The sequence below is a fragment of the Sus scrofa genome, chromosome 11 (genome assembly GCF_054392235.1).
Source record: "Sus scrofa isolate SSC_HxYL_T2T_F1_AM1 chromosome 11, Sscrofa_HxYL_maternal_Yorkshire_Landrace_v2.0, whole genome shotgun sequence".
NCBI lineage: Eukaryota > Metazoa > Chordata > Mammalia > Artiodactyla > Suidae > Sus > Sus scrofa.
Genome location: NC_139393.1, coordinates 17,278,530 through 17,301,547, shown reverse-complemented (window position 1 = coordinate 17,301,547; position 23,018 = coordinate 17,278,530). Strand labels below are relative to the sequence as shown.

The window sequence follows — 23,018 nt, the reverse complement described above, 5'->3', positions numbered from 1 at the left end:
ATCTGGAGGAGATTATTCCAGGGAGAAGAAACAGCAAGTGCAAAGGCCCTGAGACTGCAGAGGGCTAAATATCTCTTTCTGAGAGCACTTTCCCTGACATCCCAACTTGAATTCTGTTCTCTCGGGGCACACTGTTCTTTTCCTTCCTAGCATTCATCTCCATTTGTGTTTTATATGTTAAGATGTACTTGCTTAATTAGTCTCCTTGTCCTGATTATAAGCTTCACAAGGGCAGGCATCATATCTGCTGTGGTTTTCCCTTATTTATATGTTCAGAATTCAACCTCCTGTCTGATATTTGGTTATTGAATGTAATGACAGATTTAAGATGGTCATTATTGGCATTGTGATGGAAATATCTTACAACTTTCCTTTTGCCTCATCTGAGAGTCTTCTTTCAGAAATCAGTATATGGGGTGGGAGGCGGGGGGGGGGTGTCTCCTTTGAAGAAGTGGCATGCTCCTTGCTTTCCGCTAATGAGCATAAATTGAGTGGAATATATCCAGTTGTTTTGCCTAAGAATTTCATGCTCAGTAAGGACAATTCAGTTGAGATTTGAGCTTGGCATATTTACTTGTGTTTTTTCTTAATGATGAAAGATTGCATGTCTAGTCCTTTGTTTAGTTGGATTCCTCTTTTGTGTAATTTGATTAAGATAAGAATCAAAAGGAGTGACATTTAGGTAAGTAAGAAGGAAGAACAGAGGAAGAGGAGAGGGAGGGAGGGAAGAAAGAGTCCCCTTCACACACCACTTGTCACTGCTTTGCAAATTGAGGCTGGGATGTAGCTAGCTCATGCTTTTAAAGTAATGGTAGCTGCCTGGGACTAGGGCAGGACCAGTGCTAAGTATTTTTACGTGTGATCTCATTAAACTCCCAATAAGGCTCTGGGGTAGATATCAATAGTCCCATCTTACAGATAAGTAAATTAAGGCTCAAAGAGGTTAAATAATTTGCCTTAAAACAGAAGGAAGTAGAAAGAAGTGCCTTTCAACAGCTTGGACAGGGCTGTCAGAATTAAATCCAAATTGTTTTGATACTCTCTGCCCCCCAAGTTCTGTCCAGCCTCTATTAAGGAGAGGTGAGGCCCTCCAATAGAGATCATTAACTCACCCCAGGTGCTGAGGTGGGGTCCTCACACACCTCCATTACCCCCTACTGCACCACCCACCCAGAGCAGGTACTTGCAATGGTCTTTTAAGTTATTTTTAAAGGCATCCTTTTTTAAATAGCAGAAGAATGCTTGACACCGATTGTAAACCGGCAGGTGGGTAATGGGAAGCCACTCAGACTCGTGCTAAGAAAGGTGATACTGACTTCAGTGTTGGCAATTCAGAGGAAACTATAAAGAAAGCACCTAGGTGTTCTAACTGATCCAAAAGTAAAAGATTCTTCCTTGCTTTCGCCGTGACGTGGGTGCTTCTCGGCGGGGCTCGGAACGCCTGGGAGAGAAACCTCTGGGCAATCCCTAGGATCCTGAATTCCGGGACTGTGCCCCCAGGGGAGAGAAGGGGCGGCTCACTCACACATCACACGCGATCACAAAGCACAGACGGGAACACGCACTCATCACACACGCAGAAGCGTGCCCTTACATACCCCACCCACCCACCCACAGCAAACCACACACACAGGTGCACGCGAGCACACAGACCTCGCCCCCTCATGCACCGACCGTCACACACAGGGGCCCAACACGCGGGCCCGCGAGAGCTCGCGCACAGGTTCACACCCGGCGCACGCACCCTTCTGCGCGCGCACACACTGCCTCACGTGCACAGACCCGCGCGCCCACGCTCCGTGCACACCCCCTCCTGCGCACGCACAAACCCTCGCGCGCACCCGCTCTCACGGCCCAGCGGCGAGGGGCGGGGCGGCAGCGGCCTGGGTGCCCGGCTGGGCGCGGCCAGGAGAGGGCGCGGCGAGGGGTGGTGCCCGAGTTGTTTCCCCGCGCGCCGGGCCGCGCGTCGCTCCGAGGGAGCCCAGCCAGCTCGGGCCCGGCTGCGCTGGGCGGCCCGGAGGGAGCGCGCCATGGACCCCAAGGCGGGTGGCGGCGAGGAGGAGGACTGCGTGGACTCTGGCGCCGAGACCGGAGGGTGAGCCGCACGGGCCCGGCCGCGGGCGGGGGGCGGTCTCCGAGTGACGCGGCGACCCTTGCCCGACCCGGGACCTTCCTGGACCCTGAGGCGGAGCCGAAGCCGGAGCGGCTTTGGCGGGACGCGGCCGCCGGGGCTGCCCCTCCTGCCCGGGTCCCGCGGGGAAGCCGGAGGGGCCGTGGCGAGCTCGCTCCTTCCCGGGCCCGCCCTGAGGGCAGAGCCGCGTGGTGCCGGCTGCCCGGGTCTGGGCGGGCCCCACCCCGGAGGGCAGGACAGTGGAAGGACTCCAGTTCAGAGTAACCCCCCACGCCCCAGCCCTCTTGGCCTCCGTTGTCTCTGAGCTGCTGCAAGTGCAGGCAGCTGCGGGGTCCCCCGCATGAGCGTGTTGGACCAGGGATGCGCCTGCACTTGTTTCCGCCTGAGGCGAGGACTTTCTTCTTGCAGCTCCGGAGCCCCCTGGAGCCTGGGGATGGGGGTTGGGGGATGAGGAGAAGCGGGGAGGCGGGTACAACGCTCGAGACCTAAAAGTCTTAAAGAAGTCGTCTAAGAGGATGGCATTTTTTCACTTTATGACTTTAATGTGCTGGCCGAGACCCTGTCGCCAACTCCTCCACTGCCCCGCCCAACTTTCTTAGGGCTCTGCGCACCTGTCCCAGCTGGAACCGCTTGCCTTAGGCACAGGTGGGAAGAAGATGGTGCTGTGTCCTAGCCCTAACCGTTTTTAAAAAATACCCTCTTCGCTTCAACGGACTCACAGAGTTAAAGCTTTGGAGCCTCGTTAACCCTCTCCCAACAACACTTTTCCTGAGTGGGACAAAAGACAGAATGTCTTTCAGGAGACAAATGTCATTGTAAAGGCTTCCGCCCAGCCCCTATCTCGAGAGGATTTCCCTGTGCAGAGTCAGCACTGCATCCAGGATGCCGGTACCGACCCAGAAGGAAAGGGTGTCTTTTCCTATCCGCTGTAACCCCGGGCGGGGTCCTGGAACTGCCCAGACCATAGAAAGCCTCGTTCCTGGAAGTGTGGGGAGATTTAGACTAATCTGAGGATTTGGCAACCCTGTGAGGACAGGAAGAGTCTAGGCCCAGAATGGGCCCAGTGTCTGACCTGACCTGGAGACAGGCTCCCAAGGGCGGCCCATCCTGGGCGCCCAATCCCTTCCTTCCTTGAAGCCTCCACCCACTCTCAGCCAGGATCTGGGATGTTACAGCCCAGGGCATTTACTCTGCGATGGGCTTTCCCAGTTATCCTCACTTGTCATCATTTATGGTTCACTACAGAACCAAACTTCATTCCAGTGTTGCAGCCTGAGACCAAATACTGAACTCTCTGGCTTTCTCCCACATTTTGTATGTGCGGCATATATATGTCCTTTTTTTTTTTTTTTGATCTTTTGTCCTTTTAGGGCCGCACTCGGGGCATATGGAGGTTCCCAGTCTAGGGGTCTAATTGGAGCTCTAGCCGCCGGCCTACACCACAGCCACACCCACACCAAATCTGAGCCACCTCTGCAACCTACACCACAGCTCACAGCAACGCCGTATCCTCAACCCACTGAGCGAGGCCAGGGATGGAACCCACAACCTCATGGTTCCTAGTCGGATTCATTTCTGCTGTGCCATGACGGGAACTCCACATGTATCATTTTTAATTGAAGATCTGTGGCTCTTCCACCCCCAGTTAGCTGGACCATGCATAGAAGGAACAAAGCAAAATTAACCAGCTCATTTTCAGCTGGGTTAAATAAAGCACCGGCTGGTCCATTGGTTTTCAATTTGCAGAGCTCACGTAAAACAGATCTTTTTTTGCAAGGGCCCTCTCTCGGAGAAATGGAGGGGAAGCCCTCTGACCCAGGAGTGACATCACCCCGGGATCCCTACAAACAGCATGGTAGCTGCCAGGGCTCCTGGGAGGGGCTTGCTGAGCGAGCATACTCACACTGTCACTTCTGTTCTCTGCCTCTATTACTAAGTGTGTAGTTTAACAAGCCAGGATTGCTTGAAGAATTCTTATTGCCTCAGTCACATTCTTAAGCTAAAGGTAAAGTGGCATGCATTTAAACGGAATGGTTTGAACGTATGCTTATTAGTTTTGTATTTGCCACAGATTCATATATCCCTTAAAGTTGAGTTTACTTATTAAAAAGCTGTCCAGGGAGTTCCTGTTGTGGCTCAGTGGGCTAAGAATCCAACTGCTATCCATGAGGATGTGGGTTCGATCCCTGGCCTTGTTCAGTGGGTTAAGGATCTGGTGTTACCGTGAGCTGTGGTGTACATCGCAGACTTGGCTCGGATGGGCTGGGAACTTCCACATGCAGAGGGTGCAGCCCTAAAAAAACAAAAAATAAAAACCTGTCCATAGTTCCTCTGCTTTTTCAGAGCTTACACCCTCTTATCCTATCCAGCTTTCATATTGTGTGTAAAGCACACAGAATGCACTCAGTATGTTTGCTATCATCATCATTTTAAAAATGCAAATCTGATCACATCCCTCTGCCTTGCAAACTTTTAGTGGTTCTGTCATCTATAAAGTACAAAGAGTTTAGTATGGCCTGCAAGCCTCAATGTTATGGGATCGTTCCCCCTGCAACCCCGGCCTCTGTCTCTGGCCTTGGCAGGCCCATCCGTGCACCCTGCATCTGACCATATCAGCTGGATTTTTTTCTCATTCCTTGCTTGTGTCAAGCTGCCCTCTTTGCCAGCTAGGTAGGCCCTTCTCCACCTGGCATGTCTGTCCGCCAGGTGAAACTCTACTCTTCTTTGAAGATTCAGCTCAAGTGACACATCCACTAAAGCAGGGGCCCTTAATTTAGGGTCCACAAATTGCTTCAAGTTGTACGCAGATTTATGGGCTTTGTGAAGGTTTAGGAGAAGATGCTATTTTTTTTTTTTTTCCGTCCGATTCTCATAGTAGCCTGTTCCCTCGAAACCAAACCTGTTCTCTCAAAAATGAAGAAGTTTCATTTTCAGCATGCTGATCTGAGGCACTAGGAGACATCCAAGTAAAGATGATGAGTCAGCTGTCAAGTCACCTGCCTGGAGGGGAGGTCAGCCAGGAAGTCTGCACCCTGTCTTTGCATCTGGGAGCTGTCAGCTGAGAAAAGGCCATGGGCGCCCAAGGCATGAACTGCATCAGCTAAAGGTCACAGCAAACACGTGCCTGGCATTTGGTCTGCGCCAGGCACCACTCTAAGATGCTCCATATTTCATGAACTCGTTTAATCCTTTAGCAATTCTGGGAAGCAGGTTCTATTTAAGACCAGCCTTGAAAAACTACAACATACAAAGACCAGGTAAAGGAGGATCAGTTGATAAAGGAGCCTGAGCAAAAATAGGTGCGGAATGAACAAAAAATACGTGTGGAATGAGTCAGGATGAGGAAGGGAGGTGTCTTCTTTTTAAATGGAGATGATGAAGAGCTGGCAGGGTCGTAGTTGCCCCAGGAGAGGTGGAGGCAGAAGCCACAGCAGGGGGAGGAAGCGAAGGTGGAGCCGATTGTCCCGGGAAGGGAGGGGTGAGGAGAGGCGGTAGCTGGGAGGGCATGTGGGCTGAGGCAGGGGTTGCCTGAAATGGAGGCAGTGGTTGGGCAGGACACGCTCACAGAGGTGTCCTGTGAGCAGGAAAGGGTACACGCATGGGAGGAGCACCGCCATCGTTAATGTCACCTTTCTGAGAAGGTGGAGGTGGCTGGACTCCAGACCTCGTGGCTAGATTGGCTTTGGATCCTCTTCCCTGTTGCAACCGTAGGAAAGAAGGGAAGATGGGTCTCTATTGGGTGCAGATGCAGCCCCCATTTCCAGGAGAATGGAGACTTGACATGATGTGGGGGCAATGGTGAGTGATTAGTGCTTCCCTGACAGGAAGGTGCAGTCTACCTCGCTCTTTATTTTCCCGCTGCAGTGTTCAACCGCCTCGGGGCAGGCGAGGAGAGCTGGGGCGGGGGGGGGGGGGGGGGGGAGTTGGATCATCAAGGTTTGGGGGAGAGGGACTGTTGCCAGGCTGGTGTGAACAGAATATGGGAGCAAAGGAGGGAGGGGCTGTGGGTTGAGCTGAAGACTGATCCTTCCAGAGCTTAGCCGAGATGGTCCCAAGAACCTTTGTGGGTCCTGCTGCCAGTGAGCAGACTGTGCTTGATCAGTTCAAAAGTTACAGTCAAAAGAGCCAACTTACTGGGGTTCAAAATCTGGCTCTTCCACTTAGGCATTGGGGAACCTTGAGCCAAGTACTCAACCTCTCTCTGCTCTCAGTTTTCCCATCTGTAGAATGGGGACGACAGTAATAATACCTCATTGGGCGCTTGTGACGATGAAATGATCCTAGACATTTAGAGCCTCTAGAACGGTGCCTGGCGTAAGTAAATTGTCAGTACGTTATTGTTTCTCATGCAAAACACTCTGTATGGTGGACTTAGAGTTTTATGTAATAGAAATGTACATCTCTAGGTGCACCAAGACCGCGTGTTCTCACACTCATCACAGGGGAGGCACTCATGCTTTTAGATGCTTTAATCAATACGATCATTGTTGAGAACATCTGAAGGACTCTAGGACATGTCTCTATATGATAATTATTATTTGAAAGATGAGGAAACGGAGGTTCAGAGCATGCGTGCCTAATCGGTGGCATAGATTGAAGCCAGGGTCTCCAGAACGCTTCCCACCTAGTGAAGTTGCCTTTCAAGGACCTGTTCGGTCTGTTGTTAATTCTTGTTTTCTGCTCATTTTCTTTGCTTGAAATGCTGCCTTGGCTGCCTGATCCCCCAACACAGGCTAAGACGAAAGGCAAATTAGCATCCTTCCGTAGTGATGGATGTCATTTTGAAATTACCACTGTCCAAATCCACTTGAAAGCAAGCCTTGTGCCTCTGTGTACTTTCTGTTAGAAAAAAACTGGCAGGTCAGCTACTGACTATGGTCAACTGTCTTACAAAACAGAATCTCTTAAGGGGACAAGCGGTGTTGTGATCCAAACAGAAGGCTAGGATGCGTGCTTTATAAAGAGGGTTTCCTTAGTGGTGTCTCCCAGATTTGGCCTCTAAGTCACTCTTTCAAACATGACCGGAGCGGATGGATTATTTTCATTCACAAGTCTGACCTGCATTAATGGATCTCTGCATCTGTGTCAGCTGTCCCTGAGCGTCTGCAAACATAGGGTCATACCCTGCCCTTTATCTTTGGGGGACCTCCATCTGATGCGTCCTGCAGTTTCAGAGATAACAAACAGTTCACAGGGCTAGAGTTTATGAACAGGTGGATGGGAAGGATGGGCGGAATGCATTTTAAAAAGGGCTAAGTTTAAAGAACAGTACATGGGGAACTCTTGCATAGATGACAAATGATCCATTAGGTGCTGCATTATCTTTGTGTCCAGGGTGGAGTTAGATAGCTTTAAATTACCATGGCAGCGGGTTCAGGGGACTCTGAGTTAACAGATGAGGTAGGTCCATGGTGCATTGAGCTGATGTCTTACAGAAGTGTCAAGATCAGTTTTCCTGAAATGCCAAGATCAAGTCTTAGCTGAGAATTTTCCTGAAAAGGAGAATTTAGGAAGGTGCCCATTACATACCTAAATTGCCAAGTAGGCTGCTGACAGTTGTTAAGCTCTCTCAAGTGCAGACCCCTTTATATTTAATCCCTACATGTGTAGCTAGAATGAAAGCACAACCAAGGGACCAGATCTTACTTTCTGTTCCTTATTGACGCAGATGCTAAATCAAGGTAATGTTTGGATTCATGGCTACATGCGTGTCAGGTGTGTGTATATATATTTAATCCTTGTATTTCTTCTGCTCATCTGTAGCACGTGTCCATACACTTTTCATCCTAAAATGTGTGGGTTCACCTTTCCAGCTTCATTCAGGCAGAGTTGAATGTCTTATGCAGAGCCAGCTGGATAAATTCTTAGGATGTGAGGCCAATTACACAAGGTTCCCAAGACAGATACCCTGCTGCTTGCTTCCTCTTCCCTCAAAAAGCTGAGAGTACACACCCCTCCAGAGAACTGTAGTCAGTATCTGAAATTGTTTGACCCTCTTTATGCAGAAAATTGTTTCACGCTTTCCAGTGTGTCTTCCCCGGGCCATATTTCTAGTAAATAATCTTTTGGGGGGGTGGTTCATGGAATGTATTTTAAGATCTATAAAAGTTTTCATACCTTGACTCAGTCCCTCCCTATTCCCTGTTATGATAATTTTTCTAAGGAAATTAAGTATCAAACTGCATTTATAAATACCTCATCACCATGTGCTTTGCAAAAGTGAACAATCAGGAACCACCACATAGTCAACAAAAGGGAAATATTTCATTAAATTATAGTACATCACTTTATTTAAAATTATAATTAGAAGAACCTTGTAGTAGTGTTTTATGATGGAGTTTAGTGAAAAGAGCAGGTTAAAATTGTATCTCTGTCATTATGGCAACTGGGTACAAATTACATCATCAGGACTAGAGGCTGGAGAGGGGTGGGAGGTTTTAGGTGACGTGTCTTTCTGTTTGATTTCTGTTTTGATGGTGGACAGGGGTGGAAGTTGGGGTGATAAGTGAAACTGCAGAGCTGGGCAGAGGCCATCAGTCATAGAAAGAGGGGTTTATGTTGTACACTGTGGAGCTTGAATTTCATCCAGAGAGCTTTGTGCTTTGCAAAGATGGGCTGCTATATGAGGCAGGAATTGGAGCAGAGCAAGAGTGAGAGTCAGAAGACTGACCATTTGGCAGGCCTGACCTGGGCTGTGCCTTTTGTCACAAGAAACGTGGAAGAAATATGGAGAGATTCACGGCAGGGACACTTGTTATGCTGCACCTGTCCTATTATACTCCCTTTGCACTTTAAGATTCTTGAAGTATGTTTCAAATGTAAATTTCATCCTACATACATATCCATCTGGATGCACATCTTTCAAATGTATGCATGTGTGAAACCCATATGCTTCAAGAGTATTTGGAAAATCCTAGCTGAAAATGACAACAAGTTTTTAATAATTAAATAAATACGATCACACATTCTTATTGAATGTCTTATTTGAGTTGTCATGAAATTTCTTTGAAGCCTGGCCATCTTAGGATGACCACATTGTAATGGAATTGTTTTGCTGTTGCATCTACCGCAGTGGATATTGGTTGAGTACCCGCGGCATGTATATAGAGTTGCATTACTAAGTTTTGTCCTAAAGTTTATTTATGTCCTGCCTGGTCCCAGAAAGAATTTAATGCACTGATGCTGGGGTTACAAATGCTGTGTTTCAGAATGTTACTGGTCCCTGATGCTATCTTTTGCTCAGTCTCCTTCCTTTTCCCTTAGCCAGTGCGTCTCCAAGCCCAGCCAACCCAGTCTCCCTTCTAACGCCTCCCTTGCCACCACCCCCGTTCTTGCCTTTATCATTCCTACCTCCTGGTCTCCTTACAAATACTCTCTCTTTAGTTTCCTGATCAGTAATGTAAAACATTGGCTGAGATCTCTGTGAACGCAGTTGGTGATACATAGAAGGATATGCAAATGGTAGTAGTTGTTATTCTTTCCAGTTTTAAACTTCAGTGATTCTCTGACGACTAAAATATTTCATTCGAAAAGAGGGAAACCACACGCTGTTTTTCTTCCATTTTATTCCTCTCCCAACAGGTCCATGCATCGTTTTGTATGAGAGATGTAGGTTAACTAGCAGACGCCATGCTTTTTATGGTGTTTTTTTTAAAGTTCTGTATATACCTTTTTAATGTGGCTTAAGAAACTCAATACAGTGAAAACTGGATGATTCAAGAAAGGCAACATGAGACTAAATAAAAGGAGTGTATATCTTTCAAATTAAACGTAATGAACCACATCCCCTCACTACCACTTTGGCAGGATAAATCCATCCTCGCCAGAGACATTCATTTCCTACTGAGAGGACTTAGGGACACTAGCGGGGACAAAACCGATAGCTTCCATACCACGTGTGTTGCCAGAGAGGGCCAGTTTAAGAGCCGCACAAGCAGAGCAGGAACTTAGTGGAGATTAAGCAGGCAGGCTCTTGGCCAGATTCCCATTCTCACAGAGGCCGAATGCCAGCAGCGGGTTTTTTCAGCATAGACACCGATGGGTATTTTCACCCTGGCCCTAACCCTGACTTTTCCTTTTCCAGATCATAGCCCTCATCCTGTTACTCTAATATCTAGCAGGATTTCTCCCCAGATGGAACCGAAATCAGCCCTCCTTGTGCCTTGTGTTTCCTGACGGTCAGCCAGCCCTTGACAGTGGAAGCCCCCCCAGCCAGGCCTTGGAATCCCTCGCCAGGGTCCACCTGCCCCTGCTGACATCAGCAAAGACACATTTCCCCGTGGAGTGGCGCTAGCATTTGAAAGGCGCTTGTTGGCTGTGGTTTAACCGTTCAGGGAGTTGTGAATCCCTTTGAGAATCTATTGGAAACTTGGAGCCTTCTCCCTAAAAAAAATAAGCTTCCATTCAAAAATTTGCCAGTAACGTTAGAAGGTTCGGGACTCATCTGGCCTCCCATCTGGGAGATTCACAGAGCCCCTGTGAAGGACCCCAGATTCTCAGATGCCTTTAAAGTTAGGTTCTCAGGGAGTTCCCGTTGGGGCACAGTGGAAACAAATCCCACCAGTATCCATAAGGATGTGGGTTCGATCCCTGGCCTCGCTCAGTGGGTTAAAGATCCAGCATTGCCATGAGCTGTGGTGTAGGTCCTGGACTCAGCTCCGATCCTGCATTGCTGTGGCTGTGGTGTAGGCCGGCAGCAGCCAGCTCCAATTCGACCCCTAGCCCGGAAACTTCCATATGCCACAGGTGTGGCCCTAAAAAGCAAACAGATCAATCAATCAATAAAAAAGCTGTGGTTTCGAATTCAGACATAACCTGATTTTGCACAAAACAGCCCTCAGCATGACAGGGTTTGATGGGTGACATTTCTTGACCAGTAAAATGCTACTTACCACGGACTAAAATTCTCTCTTGAAGAAATCACTTGAATAGAGAAAAACAATGTCTAATCCTACTAATACGAAGGTTTTGTGTTTCAGGTCCGACTACAGCCACATGTCCTCCACCAGCAGTAAGTACGGCTTAATTGTCCTTCAGCCCTGGGCTCAGCCCCAGCTCTGCATGTAGAGAGGACCATCCTCGGAACCCTTGCCTTGATAGTAAGACTCCCGGAGGGTGTCCTTGCCAAGGCATGTGATGCAGGATCCTCTGACTCTGCGAGGGGAGGCTTTTCCTGGGGACTTTGACTGTCCCTTGATTTCAGGGCTAGACGTGCCACTACTTTTATGGAAATTCAGCCTGGAGGAATTAGCCCAGGCTCTATGAACACAGATGCTTGGAAAACACCTTCTCTGAAAAAGCTGGTGACTCATGCATTCAGCAGACATGTATCAGTTACCTGCTGGTCACAGACGAGCAGCTCCGAGTGTGTTCAGTGGATCCTTGAAGTGGCCTCAACCCCTCCGTTGGGCAGATTCCCTCCTGTGTTGCTATAGCTGCAGGCAGATGTCATAGGTGATTATATATGGTTTAAAAAAATAGGAGTGTGTATTTATAAACATACGCTGCACATACAGAAGAAGGTGGCTTATTGAATTACAAGTAAATCTGTTTATAGGAAATTAGGCCTTCTCTCCAGGAGCAGTTGACAGTGATGGCAGGCACTACAAAGCCGTTTAGATGGATGAGAGAACAACAAAAAAATTGTCTTTTATACTAAAAGCCCTGACTTTTGGAATCGGTAAATACTGAATGGTTTTGTCCTATCTCACTATCCTGTTAAGCTCTTGATTCTAAAGAGTTCCCAAATGCAAAGACACTTAATTGCATTATTCTGTTTATTGATGTGCCGGCTTAGTTTTCCTCTGCAATAAGAGACTGTGTGGAAAGCAGTATATGTGGGATGGTAATTTACTGTCAAATTATATTGAGTTATTAGTATAACGGCAGTGAGCAATTTCTGATCATTTCAGCCAACTGGAGGCCCGGCATTGCCCCTTGGTTATTAAGAACCATTAGTAATAATGAGAATAATGCTCCAGTGATTTGCATTCACTCCCTGAAGCCTCTGCCGCCCTAAAATCCGAGACCGCGCCCTTGAACTCGCTCCCTGCGCTGCCATTCTCACTCCACTCCGTTTTGCCCAGAGGCTACATTTCTCTAAGAATGATTTTTATAAAATACTTGCCCGAAGCCTTTGCTCAATTTGTAGCTCACAAAGCAGTCCTCTGGGTCACAACAAAGCACCTCTCTTGTCAGCGAAACCGGTAATTTGGTTTGGGATGTTTTTCTCGCCATTATTTTAATTGGGATCTCGGAGTTGGAATTTCTCTTAGTGCAACTGGGATCAATAGGCTTTTATGGCTGGTCCCTTTTCTCTTTCAATATTGGGCGATTTCTGCCTCATTCTTGGGGCCTGTTGGTGAGCGAGGGTGTAGAAGTGTTTCATGTGTAAGGAAACGTATTTGACGGTCAGTAACAGAGAAGAAGAGTTTGGGTTGGTTTTTCTCTAATTTAAAAACAAGAAGTCCAGAGGAGGCAGTGCAGGTCTGTTAGACAATGGGCGGCTCTTGGCTTTCATCCTCGGGGTGCCTCAGAGTTACAGAGGGACCGTCTCTGCCACAGCCATCACGTCCTCATTCTGGGGGGAGGAAGAGGTGAGTGAGACTGGTGGGCCCCTGGCTCTCTTGGCTCTGTGTGCTGCCGGAACGGCCTCTCCTCCCCACCAGGAGCATCGATCCTGGCCACAGCTGCACTCAGGAGAAGGCCCCTTAGGCAGTCTGTTACCTTGGGGGTCCTTTCTGAAAAGAAAAAAAATTGAAGTCTGAGGTCTTAAATCTGTCCTTTAAAACATAGGTTCAACCGTGTTGCAATAATAACAATAATCTTCTAAGAAGCTTTTGACAGTGGCATCGCCCCACGACCTAGATAATTGCACAGAGGCCCGAGCAGAGAGAAGGTGAACGTAGGTCCTGTTTCTCTGAAAGGTGCAGTGCCGGGCGCCCACTCCCTGTCACGGTCACAGCCAACCTGATGCCGCTGCCCTCCGTGTGACCAGCAGGGCCCGGAGGGCTGACCGGTGGTCCCAGGTGCCCAGGATCAGTCCTGGAAGCAGCCCTTTCCCTCATTGTCATTCCGCTGCTGTTGGTCAGCCTCTCGCCACCAAATGGCTTGTTTCGGAGGGAGTCCTGATGGGGGTTTGATCGCTTCTAGGAAGTGGCCTTTTCTCTGTCTGCGTGGTTCTCCCTGAACCTTCTCATGATGCTCGTGTGTTCCTGAGTTCCCTGGGCCCTAACCACTTGCTTGGGGTGTTCTGGGGTCAGGGTGAGTCTGTCCAGAGCTGGTTTTCGTCGTCACCAGGTGTGTCAGGAGAGCGCCCCGCAAGAGCACCACGCTGTTTAGTTGCTGGTTTTCTTCTCGGCACACAGGGGCTGCTTCCTCATGCCACCTACCCCCGGGGCAGAAGAAGAGAGGTCATCACCAAGGGGAGGTACCCGGGCAGTGGTGTGGGGTCCAGGGGTCCAGGTCCTAGTCCTGGTTCCACTCTGAATTTGCTGTGTGCTCTCAGGCACGTCATTTACCTTCTCTGAGCCCCAGTTTCCCCCTCCGGAGAATGAGATGATTGGGCTGGATGACCTCTAAGGACCTCTCCAGAAGCTCGGGATGCTAAGATGTGACTGTCTTAAAAACTCCTCTAAAAAGGGAGAAGAAGGGAGGGAGGGGGAGTTCCCATGATGGCTAAGCAGTAATGAACCCAGCTAGTATCCATGAGGATGCGGGTTTGATCCCTGGCCTTGTTCGGTGAGTTAAGGATCCGATGTTGCCATGACCGTGGTGTAGGCCAGTGGCTATAGCTCCGATTTGACCCACAGCCTGGGAACTTCCATATGCCCTGGTGTGGCACTAAAAAGACCAAAAAAAAAAAAAAAGGAGGGGTGGAGGAAAGAAGGAATGAAGGCTGGAGGAATCCATACCCTTTTTCTTTGGTCCCAGAATAACTGTCCAGGGTTTGGGCCGCCTCTCTGGTGGCATTAACCCCAAACAGAGGGCTGTTGAGAATCAGCCTGATCTTCTCACTGTGGGCTGCCTACAGGCTGGTGGTGGCAGAGGCATCGTGATGAGGGGCAGCTGCTGCATTTTATCCCCAGGAAAAACTGGGGGGAAGGGCACGAGGTTCCTCCAGCATCCTGTTTCTCCTGGACCTCAAGGATGAAAGAATTGCATTTCCACAACTGTGTCCAATGTCCCTTTCAACTCAGAGGAGCAGCTGAGGGGTCGTCTTCGATGGATGGTTTGGTTTGTGGGGGTGAATTTGTTTCTAGTTGCTACTGGTCCGTTTGTCTTTTTTAGATTCTTGGGCACACCGGCTTTATCTTTGTGTTTTCTGCAAAACCAAACACACCGTTAGCACTCGGGAGATCTCAGTAATGCAAAAATACTTCCTCAGGAAGGCGAATTTAATTTATACTCAGAATTTTAGGTGTTTTTTTTCCAGAAACCTGGTTGGAAGATCATCAAGCCACAGTGTGCAATTTGCATTCTTAAGTGATTGAAATAAAAAGGGGGAAATTTTATAAATGGGATAAAAGAAAAACAATAATTATGCCAGGGGAGGGTGCTGGAATCAACTGTGCTCCCATAAGGCTAATGAAATTCCCATGATGTGTGATTGAATATTTTCATCCAAAGAAAGATTGTAATCATACTTGGAGAATTCCTCTTAGAAGACGCTGGGAGCTGAAAAATGATGTTTTCAGGACAGTGTAACATTCCCTGAGGACCTCGAGCCCCAGGAAAATGCCAGTAGGAGGTGGTCAGGGAACTAACTCGTTTTGTCTGAGGCACTGTCTGTCTCTGTCTCTATTTGCCTTCCTTACTGTGCCCGAAGCTTGTTTCTCCTCCTAACTCCAGGAGAGCCATTAGCGCTTCACCCGGCCCTTTAAACCCCCAGTGACAGCAGGAACGCCTTGCGGGTTTTCAAAGCACATGTGGGAGGAGCTGAGTTGCAGCCACAGGGCGCTTGGCAATGCCCTGCGGAATTCTCTGTGTCTGAAATGTTGGAGAAGTGGCAGCAGGTAGTGTGTCCTGTTCACTTGCGCCCAGGAGCATGGAGCAGGCTGTGCGAAAAAAGGCACATATCCTGGTGGGCGAGGATTATCGCTGTCCCTCTCCCACTGGCCTCGATTCCTGCTCTCCTGATGGTTCCCTCCCAGGGACTCATCCTTCTTGTTTCCTGCCCGGCCCTGAGCTTCCCCAGGCTGAAGGTCTAGTGGATTTCTGTGCCCTCAGCTTTCCTGGGGCTGCCATGGACATGAGCTGCCCCTTGAGGGCAGCCCCGAGGAGCCTGGCTGGTGCCGTGCGCCTCCGGACACACTCCCATCTCCAGGAAGAAGGGTCAGGTGGCTGGCAGGTGTTTTTTAAATAGGAAAATCGGGGTGTCCTGGTTAATTGCAAGGCCCTGGTCAGGTCTGCCTCGCCGCTGTGACAGGAGGACTCTCCCTTCCTCAGGCTGCCTCTCTTCCCAGGCGCATCTTTCCACGTAAATGCTGTCTTTTCTCTTTCATGCCTCAGTAGTGTCATCACGTCCTTGCTGTTGCAGGATACCAAAGCATGTTATATTTTGGTTTTGTCTGTGGCCACATCTGTGCCTTCCCTCACCGTGGAGGGAAAGATAAGCCCATTGTGTGGTTTTGTTTGTTTGTTTTTAAGGGCCGCACCCATAGCATATGGAGGTTCCCAGTCTGGGGCTCGAATCAGGAGCTCCTAGCCACTGGCCTACACCGCAGCCACAGCAACACTGGATCTGAGCCTCGTCTGCGACCTACACCACAGCTCACGGCCATGCTGGATCCTTAATCGAACCTGTGTCCTCGTGGATGCTAGTTGGATTCATTTCCACTGAGCCACAATGGGAACTCTTTTTTTTTTTTTTTCCATTGTGATTTAATTAATAAACAAATGGGGAGCTTTAAAAGCAGCAGCACATTCGGAAGATAGGGTTGTATACTATACAACATATCACTGACAGGGAATATTTGAATATATGTGATTTGTGTCTCCATATCCAAGAGCTAAATTGAGACTTGGAATATGAAATATTCATTATTTTCTTTCTGTTTTTATCAGAGGAGATGATAACTTATTGACAGAGTTTGCTCATTTTAGAGACAGATTTTATCACATACATCCAAAAAAGGAAGATGAAAAATTTTCATTGAGGAGTTCCCATCATGGCTCAGTGGCAAGGAATCTGACTAGTAAACAGGAGGATGCAGGTCCAATCCCTGGCCTCTCTCAGTGAGTTAAGAGTCCTGCACTACTGTGGTGTAGGCCACAGATACAGCTTGGATCTGGAGTGGCTGTGGCTGTGGCGTAGGCCAGAGGCTACAGCTCCAATTCAACCCCTAGCCTAGGAACTTCCATATGCCTTGGATGTGGCCCTAAAAAGACAAAAAAAAAGAAAGAAAAAATTTTCATGGAAATAGAATTGATTTACAATGTTAAGTTTCAAGTATACAGCAAAGTGATTCACTTATATATATGTGTGTGTGTGTGTGTGTGTATATATATATATATATTCTTTTTTTAGATTCTTTTCCATTGTAGGTTATTAGAAGATATTGAGTTCCTTGTGCTGTACAGTAGGTCCTTGTTGGTTATCTGTTTTATACATAGTGCTGTGTATATTTTAATCCTAAACTCCTAATTTATTCCTCCCCACCCTTTCCCCTTTGGTAGCCATAAATTTGTTTTCTATGTCTGTGAGTTTATTTCTATTTGGTAAAAAAGTTCATTTGTATAATTTTTTTAGATTCCACATATAAGTAGTATCATGAGATATTTGTCTTTCTCTGTCTGGGTCAGTATGATAATCTCTAGGTCTATCTATGTTGCTGCAAGTGGCATTATTTCGTTATTTTTTATGGCTGAGTAATAGTCCATTGTGTGTAGATATTAAGAATATCAGTATTTTGGAAGAGGTGGTAGGAGCCAATTTTGCTTTGATCCATTTGTAAATGTCATGATTTGCATTTTTCGCTTCTGTGTACGATGCTTTCCCCATTATGATTATAGAACAAATATCTTTCAGAATCTTACTCCGTAAGATCTAGGCGGAACTCAAATCTCTTCACTAATTCTGATGATAAACAATTTCAGCCATTAAAGTTCCTTAATTTTGTGGTCAGTATTCAGTTGGCAATATACACAGGTTTGCAGAAAGACTGAAAAAAATCCACCCATTCCATCCCCAGCTTCACACTCCTATTGCAATAAAAGCTCAAAAAAGTCCAGTTTTCTCTCAATGACTATATTGCCTTTCAGACAAAGTTATTTATAGATAATAATATAGTCTTTAGAGACCAACCTGACAGGTATCTAAAGTATCTCAGTTCATGGCCATCTCTCCTTTCATTCATTTTTTACTTCCTCTCCCAAGGCCTTATTAACACTAATGATGTTTTTTTTGATATTCTTCTCCAAATGCAGCCGTTGACATAAAGCAGATTAAGGCATCAGGGACATGCATACCCATTTTCCGTGGAGGGTAACTGAGGTTTTGAATTTCTGTTCCACTCTCCAGATGTGCCACAAGAGATGGAGAGTGCAACATCCAGCAAACGAACCCCAAATAAAAACTCCTTCCGTTTTTATTCTTCAGGCCCTCTGCTGGCACAACAGTCATGTTCACGTGCAGGGCTGTTCTCGAGGACGTTCAGGGCAAGCGGCTGCGTGGCTGGAATGACTCTGCAGCCCAAGACGAGCTCTCTGTGAGTGGCCTTGTGCTGGACGAAGGTATCTCTGAGAACATAGTCCTTCCTGCTGAGTGGCTATGGCTGCAGAGACCCCTCAGAAACCTTTTAAGACGTCATGCACATGGCCATATCCATCTGATTTCCTTGTCCAGTCTCCCCCTCTGTGGCCCTGCCTTCCAAAGTGGCTGTGGGATTAGAGCTTTTACCCAAAAGTATCTAGTGCATTCCCTGGCGTGGGGCATCCGGGATACCGACAGCTCCTGCTTGCGTAGCCAAGTGGGAAAGAACCTGGAAGGCTGCTTCTCTCCTCCTGGGAAGGCCCTGGCCTCACTCCAGATAGGAGCTGGCTCTCCTGCCTATGGAGAAGGGCCCTGGTGTTGGGGCTCTCCCCATGCCCCCAGGCATTGAGACTTTCTGGGGCAAGTAAGGCTTCGTGTTTGAGATACTCTGTGTTCCTGGACCTTCCTCTTGGGGCTGGAGCCCTTTAGCACGCAGCTAGGAGGCAACACAATAGAAAGCCCGCAGTCTGGGGAGTGTCATCTTTGGCAGGTCTGGGTCTTAGCAGAAGCTGAGAGCCACAGAATGCTAACTGGTGCAGGCAGGGGTATTTACTCAGTCTGCATTTTCGTCAGCTGCCCCGACGAGGTATTCTTGGCCTGGCAGAGCACATAAAGTTGCCAGTTAGAAAACTTGCTACCCACAGTGTGGTCCACAGACCACTGCATCAGCACCACCCTGCAACGTGTTAGAAATGCAGACTCCCAGGCCCCACCCCCAGAGATTCTGAGTCAGGCGAGTTGTCTGTACTGAAATTTTGCAGAACACTGATCTAGCCCATCTCCTCAGGAATAAGACTGCTCTTAACTCATCCCTGATTGATGTGGTCTATCCAAGTTTCTTGCTGTCAGAGGCTGATTAAAAAAAATTATTTTATTAAAGTATGGTTGATTTACAATGTGTAAATTTCTACTGTACAGCAAAATGATTCAGTTATACATATATATACATTCTTTTTCATATACTTTTCCATTGTGGTTTATTATTGGATATGGGATGCAGTTCCCTGTGCTATAGAATAGGACATTGTTATTTATCTATTTCATATGCGGCAGTTTGTATCTGATAAACTCAAACTCCTAGTTCATCCCTCACACGCTTTCCCCTTTGGTAACCATGAGTTTGTTTGCCATGTCTGAGTCTGTTTCTGTTTTGTAAACAAGTTCATTTATATCATATTTTAGATTCCACATGTAAGTGATATCATATATTTGTCTTTGACTTCACTTAGTATGAGAATCTCTAGGTCCATTCATGTTTCAGCAAGTGGCATTTTTCTTTTTTATGGCTGAGTAGTATTCCATTGTGTATATATACCACAGAGTCTCTATCCATTCGTCTGTCAGTGGACACTTAAGTTGCTTCTGTATCTTGGCTATTGTGAATAGTGCTGCTATGAACATAGGGGTGCATGTATCTTTTCAAATCAGTTTTGTCTGGATATATGCCCAGGAGCAGGATTGCTAGATCATATGGCAACTCTATTTTTTGTTTAGTTTAGTTTTGTTTTTTTGTCTTCTTTGCACTGCACCCATGGCACATGAAGGTTCCCAGGCTAGGGGTCGAATTGGAGCTATAGCTGTCGGCCTACACCACAGACACAGCAACACTAGATCCGAGCCAAGTCTGTGACCTATACCACAGCTCACAGCAACGCCAGATCCCCAACCCACTAATAAGCAAGGCCAGGGATCAAACCCACATCCTCATGGATACTAGTCGGGTTGGCTAACTGCTGAGCTACAACAGGAACTCCTATTTTTAGTTTTTTAAGGAACTCCGTTGTGTTTTCCATACTGGCTGTACCAATTTATATTCCCACCAACAGTGTAGGAGGGTTTGCCTTTCTCCACGCCCTCTCCAGCACTTGTTATTTATAGACTTTTTAATGATGGCCATTCTGACTGGTATGAAGTGGTACCTCACTGTAGTTTTGATTTGCATTTATTTCTCTAATAATCAGTGATGTTCAGCATCTTTTCATGTGCCTACTGGTCATCTGTATGACTTTTTTGGAGAAATATCTGTTTAGATCTTCTGCCCCCCCCCTTTTTTTTTTGTCTTTTAGGGCCATACCCATAGCATGTGGAGGTTTCCAGGCTAGGGGTCCAATTGGAACTGTAGCCACTGGCCTATACCAGAGCTGCAGCAACAAGAGATCCAAGCCGTGTCTGTGACCTACACCACAGCTTACGGCAACACTGGATCCTTAACCCACTGAGTGAGGCCAGGGATCGAACACACGTCCTCACTGATGCTAGTTGGGTTCGATAACTGCTGAGCCAAGACAGGAACTATGTTCTGCCCATTTTTTGATTGGGTTTTTGTTGTTGTTGATATTGAGTTGTATAAGCTGTTTGCATATTTTGGAAATTAAACCCTCGTCAGTCACATCATTTGCAACTATTTTCGCCCAGTCCATAGGTTGTCTTTTTGTTTTATGTATGGCTTACTTTGCTGTGCAAAAGCTTGCAAGTTTTATTAGGTTTCATTGGCTTATTTTTGCTTTTATTTCTATTGCCTTGGGAGACTGACCTAAGAAACCATTGGTGTGATTTATGTCAGAGAATGTTTTGCCTGTGTTCTCTTCTAAGCGTTTTATGGTGCCTTATCTTATATTTACATCTTTAAGCCATTTTGAATTTATTTTTGTGCATGGTGTGAGGGTGTGTCCTAACTTCAGTGATTTACATGCAGCTGTCCAGTTTTCCCAGCACCACTTGCTGAAGAGACTGTCTTTGTTTCCATTGTATATTCTTGCCTCAGAGGCTAATTTTTAATGGTGTAATCTCTAGGCTCTAGGATATGTATACTATATAGATAAAAATTTTCTTTTAATATTTAAGTTATTTTATAGGTAATTTAAAAGAAAATTGTGTTCCTCCTCTAAGAGCAGTTTATTTTAAAACATGAGCGTTGTTCTTTATCAGGCAAGCTAGAGGTATTTGGGGTTTTTTTGAGAAGCAGGTGGCAGCCTTATCTGTAGGATCATGAAATTAGCAAATGAACCCTGAGATGAATGAAGCTACTGGAGCTGAACGTGGCAGTGCACTTAGACTGTTATTTGATTATGTAGGGTCTGTATTTTCAGAGTCCTCTGAATGGGAACCTGAAAAACTAGACAGTATTACTATTTGACAGTTGATAAGAAAAAAGCAATAACCAAAGATACTCATCAGGAAATCCAAGGCCAAGGCCAATATCCCACATGGACGACTCCTCTGATGCTCTGTGACATGGACATCTGTTCTCCCTCACCCCCCAAAAAAAGAAAGAAAAAAGAAAAAATTTTGTGTAGTCCTTCTGGCTTCAAAGATAAACTTTAATTGTGTGACTTCAACTACATAGGAGGTGGCCATTTCTAGCCAGGAGAGGAAAGAAAAACAGAGGCAGGCTTCCCATAATCCCATTTTCCCCAAGAGGCTCAAGTGACACCTCAGGGACATCTGGTCTACCAGGGTTGTCAGGGACCACCCCCCCCCCATCCCAAGGGAGGGAACAGAAGTGAGTATCTGCCATTATACAGTCCCCTGACATGTCTGGTGCTTTTCTCAGTTTTAAAATAATTGTTATCCAAATAATACATAGTCGTTGTAGAAAAGCCAGAAAATACAGATTAGCAAAAAGAAGAAAATGCAGAATGCTACCAAGCAGAAACAAGTCATAATTTGATGTCCACCCTCATAGATTTTTTTTTCTGAGCATCTATATTCCTGTATATGAATATTATTACCAAAAATGGTATTGGATAGTTTTATAGTCTAATTTTCTAAGTATATTAGGAAGTTGTTTATGTGCCAGTAAACTTCTATAAGAAAGTATTAGTCCTATAATCGCTTGACTATCCATATGGTATTCTGTTGTATGTCTGCACCATACTTTATTCACCAGCGCCCTCTTATTAATCCTATAGGTTATATTCACTTTTAACTATGATAATTGGCACTGCCAGGGATATTTTTATGATACACCTTTGTGCATGGCCTTCATGATTTCCTTAGGATAAATCCCTACAAGTGGAATTGCCAAGGTATAAAGCATATTTACTTTCTAAAACTCCAGATCCCTACTGCGAGGTCATTCTCCAAAGGCACCATTTGACTCTCCCGTTGGCATGGATGAGAATGCCAGGGGTCTTATAAAAACTGGGATTTTAGGAACAAAAAACCAAGATGGATACACACATACATACACACAAACAGACACAGTAACAATGGGCAAAAGTGCTCTGAAGAGCAGATTATAAATAGGGAGACTCGGCTTTTTTTTTTTTTTTTTTTTTGGTCTTTTTGTCTTTGTTTTAGGGCGGCATCCACGGCATATGGAGGTTCCAGGCTAGGAGTTGAATTGGAGCTGTTGCTGCTGGCCTACACCACAGCCACAGCAACGCCAGATCCTTAACCCACTGTGCGAGGCCAGGGATCGAACCCGCAACCTCATAGCTCCTAGTCGGATTCCTTGCTGCTGTGCCACCATGGGAACTCCAAGACTCAGCTTTTGGACATCCTCAAGTTGAAGTCTGTTCCATAGCTCCTGTTAAAAGTACGGCCTCGACGATACGCTCACTCCAACCTCAGGCAGCAGTAACAGGGCTCCCAAACCATCAGTGCCCTGCACAGGCTTCATGGAAAGTATCCCCCCCAACCCCGTAGCCAATTGCTGTCTTTATTCAGTATCAGTATTATTGCTCTTGACCTTTGAGGGGAAAACAAGTTGGAAGTATTCAGGGAAGGCTGCGCAGAAAGCCAGGTCACATCCACTGATGGCCGCAGCGTCAGAACCAGCGAGGAAAGCGAAGAGGTCCCATGGGCCCTCCTTCCTTTCTTCCTTGTAAACCTTCTCTCCTTCCTCCACGTTTACTAAACTTTTAAACTTTGCACAGCACACTGCTTATGGGAGGGAAGGAGCATTCCACCTGCTCTCACTCTTTTATCCTTATCTCACCCTGACACCTTCTGACATGAATACTGGCACCAAAATGGAGGGAGGCTGGGCTGTACAACCTGTGCTTGAAAGACTTATCTTTCCTTCTTCGTAGCAAGAAGAGCCCTGAGAAGTCTTTGCTTTGTCTGTGGCAGGCAGAACTGGGCTTCCTCTGTGCTTCCATCTTTAATATTCCATTGCCTCAAGCTTGAGCA

General features: G+C 46.8%; 1 protein-coding gene across 1 annotated transcript in view; it reads left to right on the top strand.

Annotated features, from left to right (window-relative positions):
* Positions 1-1,911: 1,911 nt before the first annotated feature.
* Positions 1,912-23,018, top strand: part of FAM124A (family with sequence similarity 124 member A) — an 84,845-nt gene continuing 63,738 nt past the window's right edge. Inside the window, exons 1-2 of the mRNA XM_001925721.8 lie at positions 1,912-2,095; positions 11,110-11,141. Coding sequence (XP_001925756.5) covers positions 2,031-2,095; positions 11,110-11,141 — 97 coding nt within the window. The 5' untranslated portion in view covers positions 1,912-2,030. The remainder of the gene's footprint in view (positions 2,096-11,109; positions 11,142-23,018) is intronic.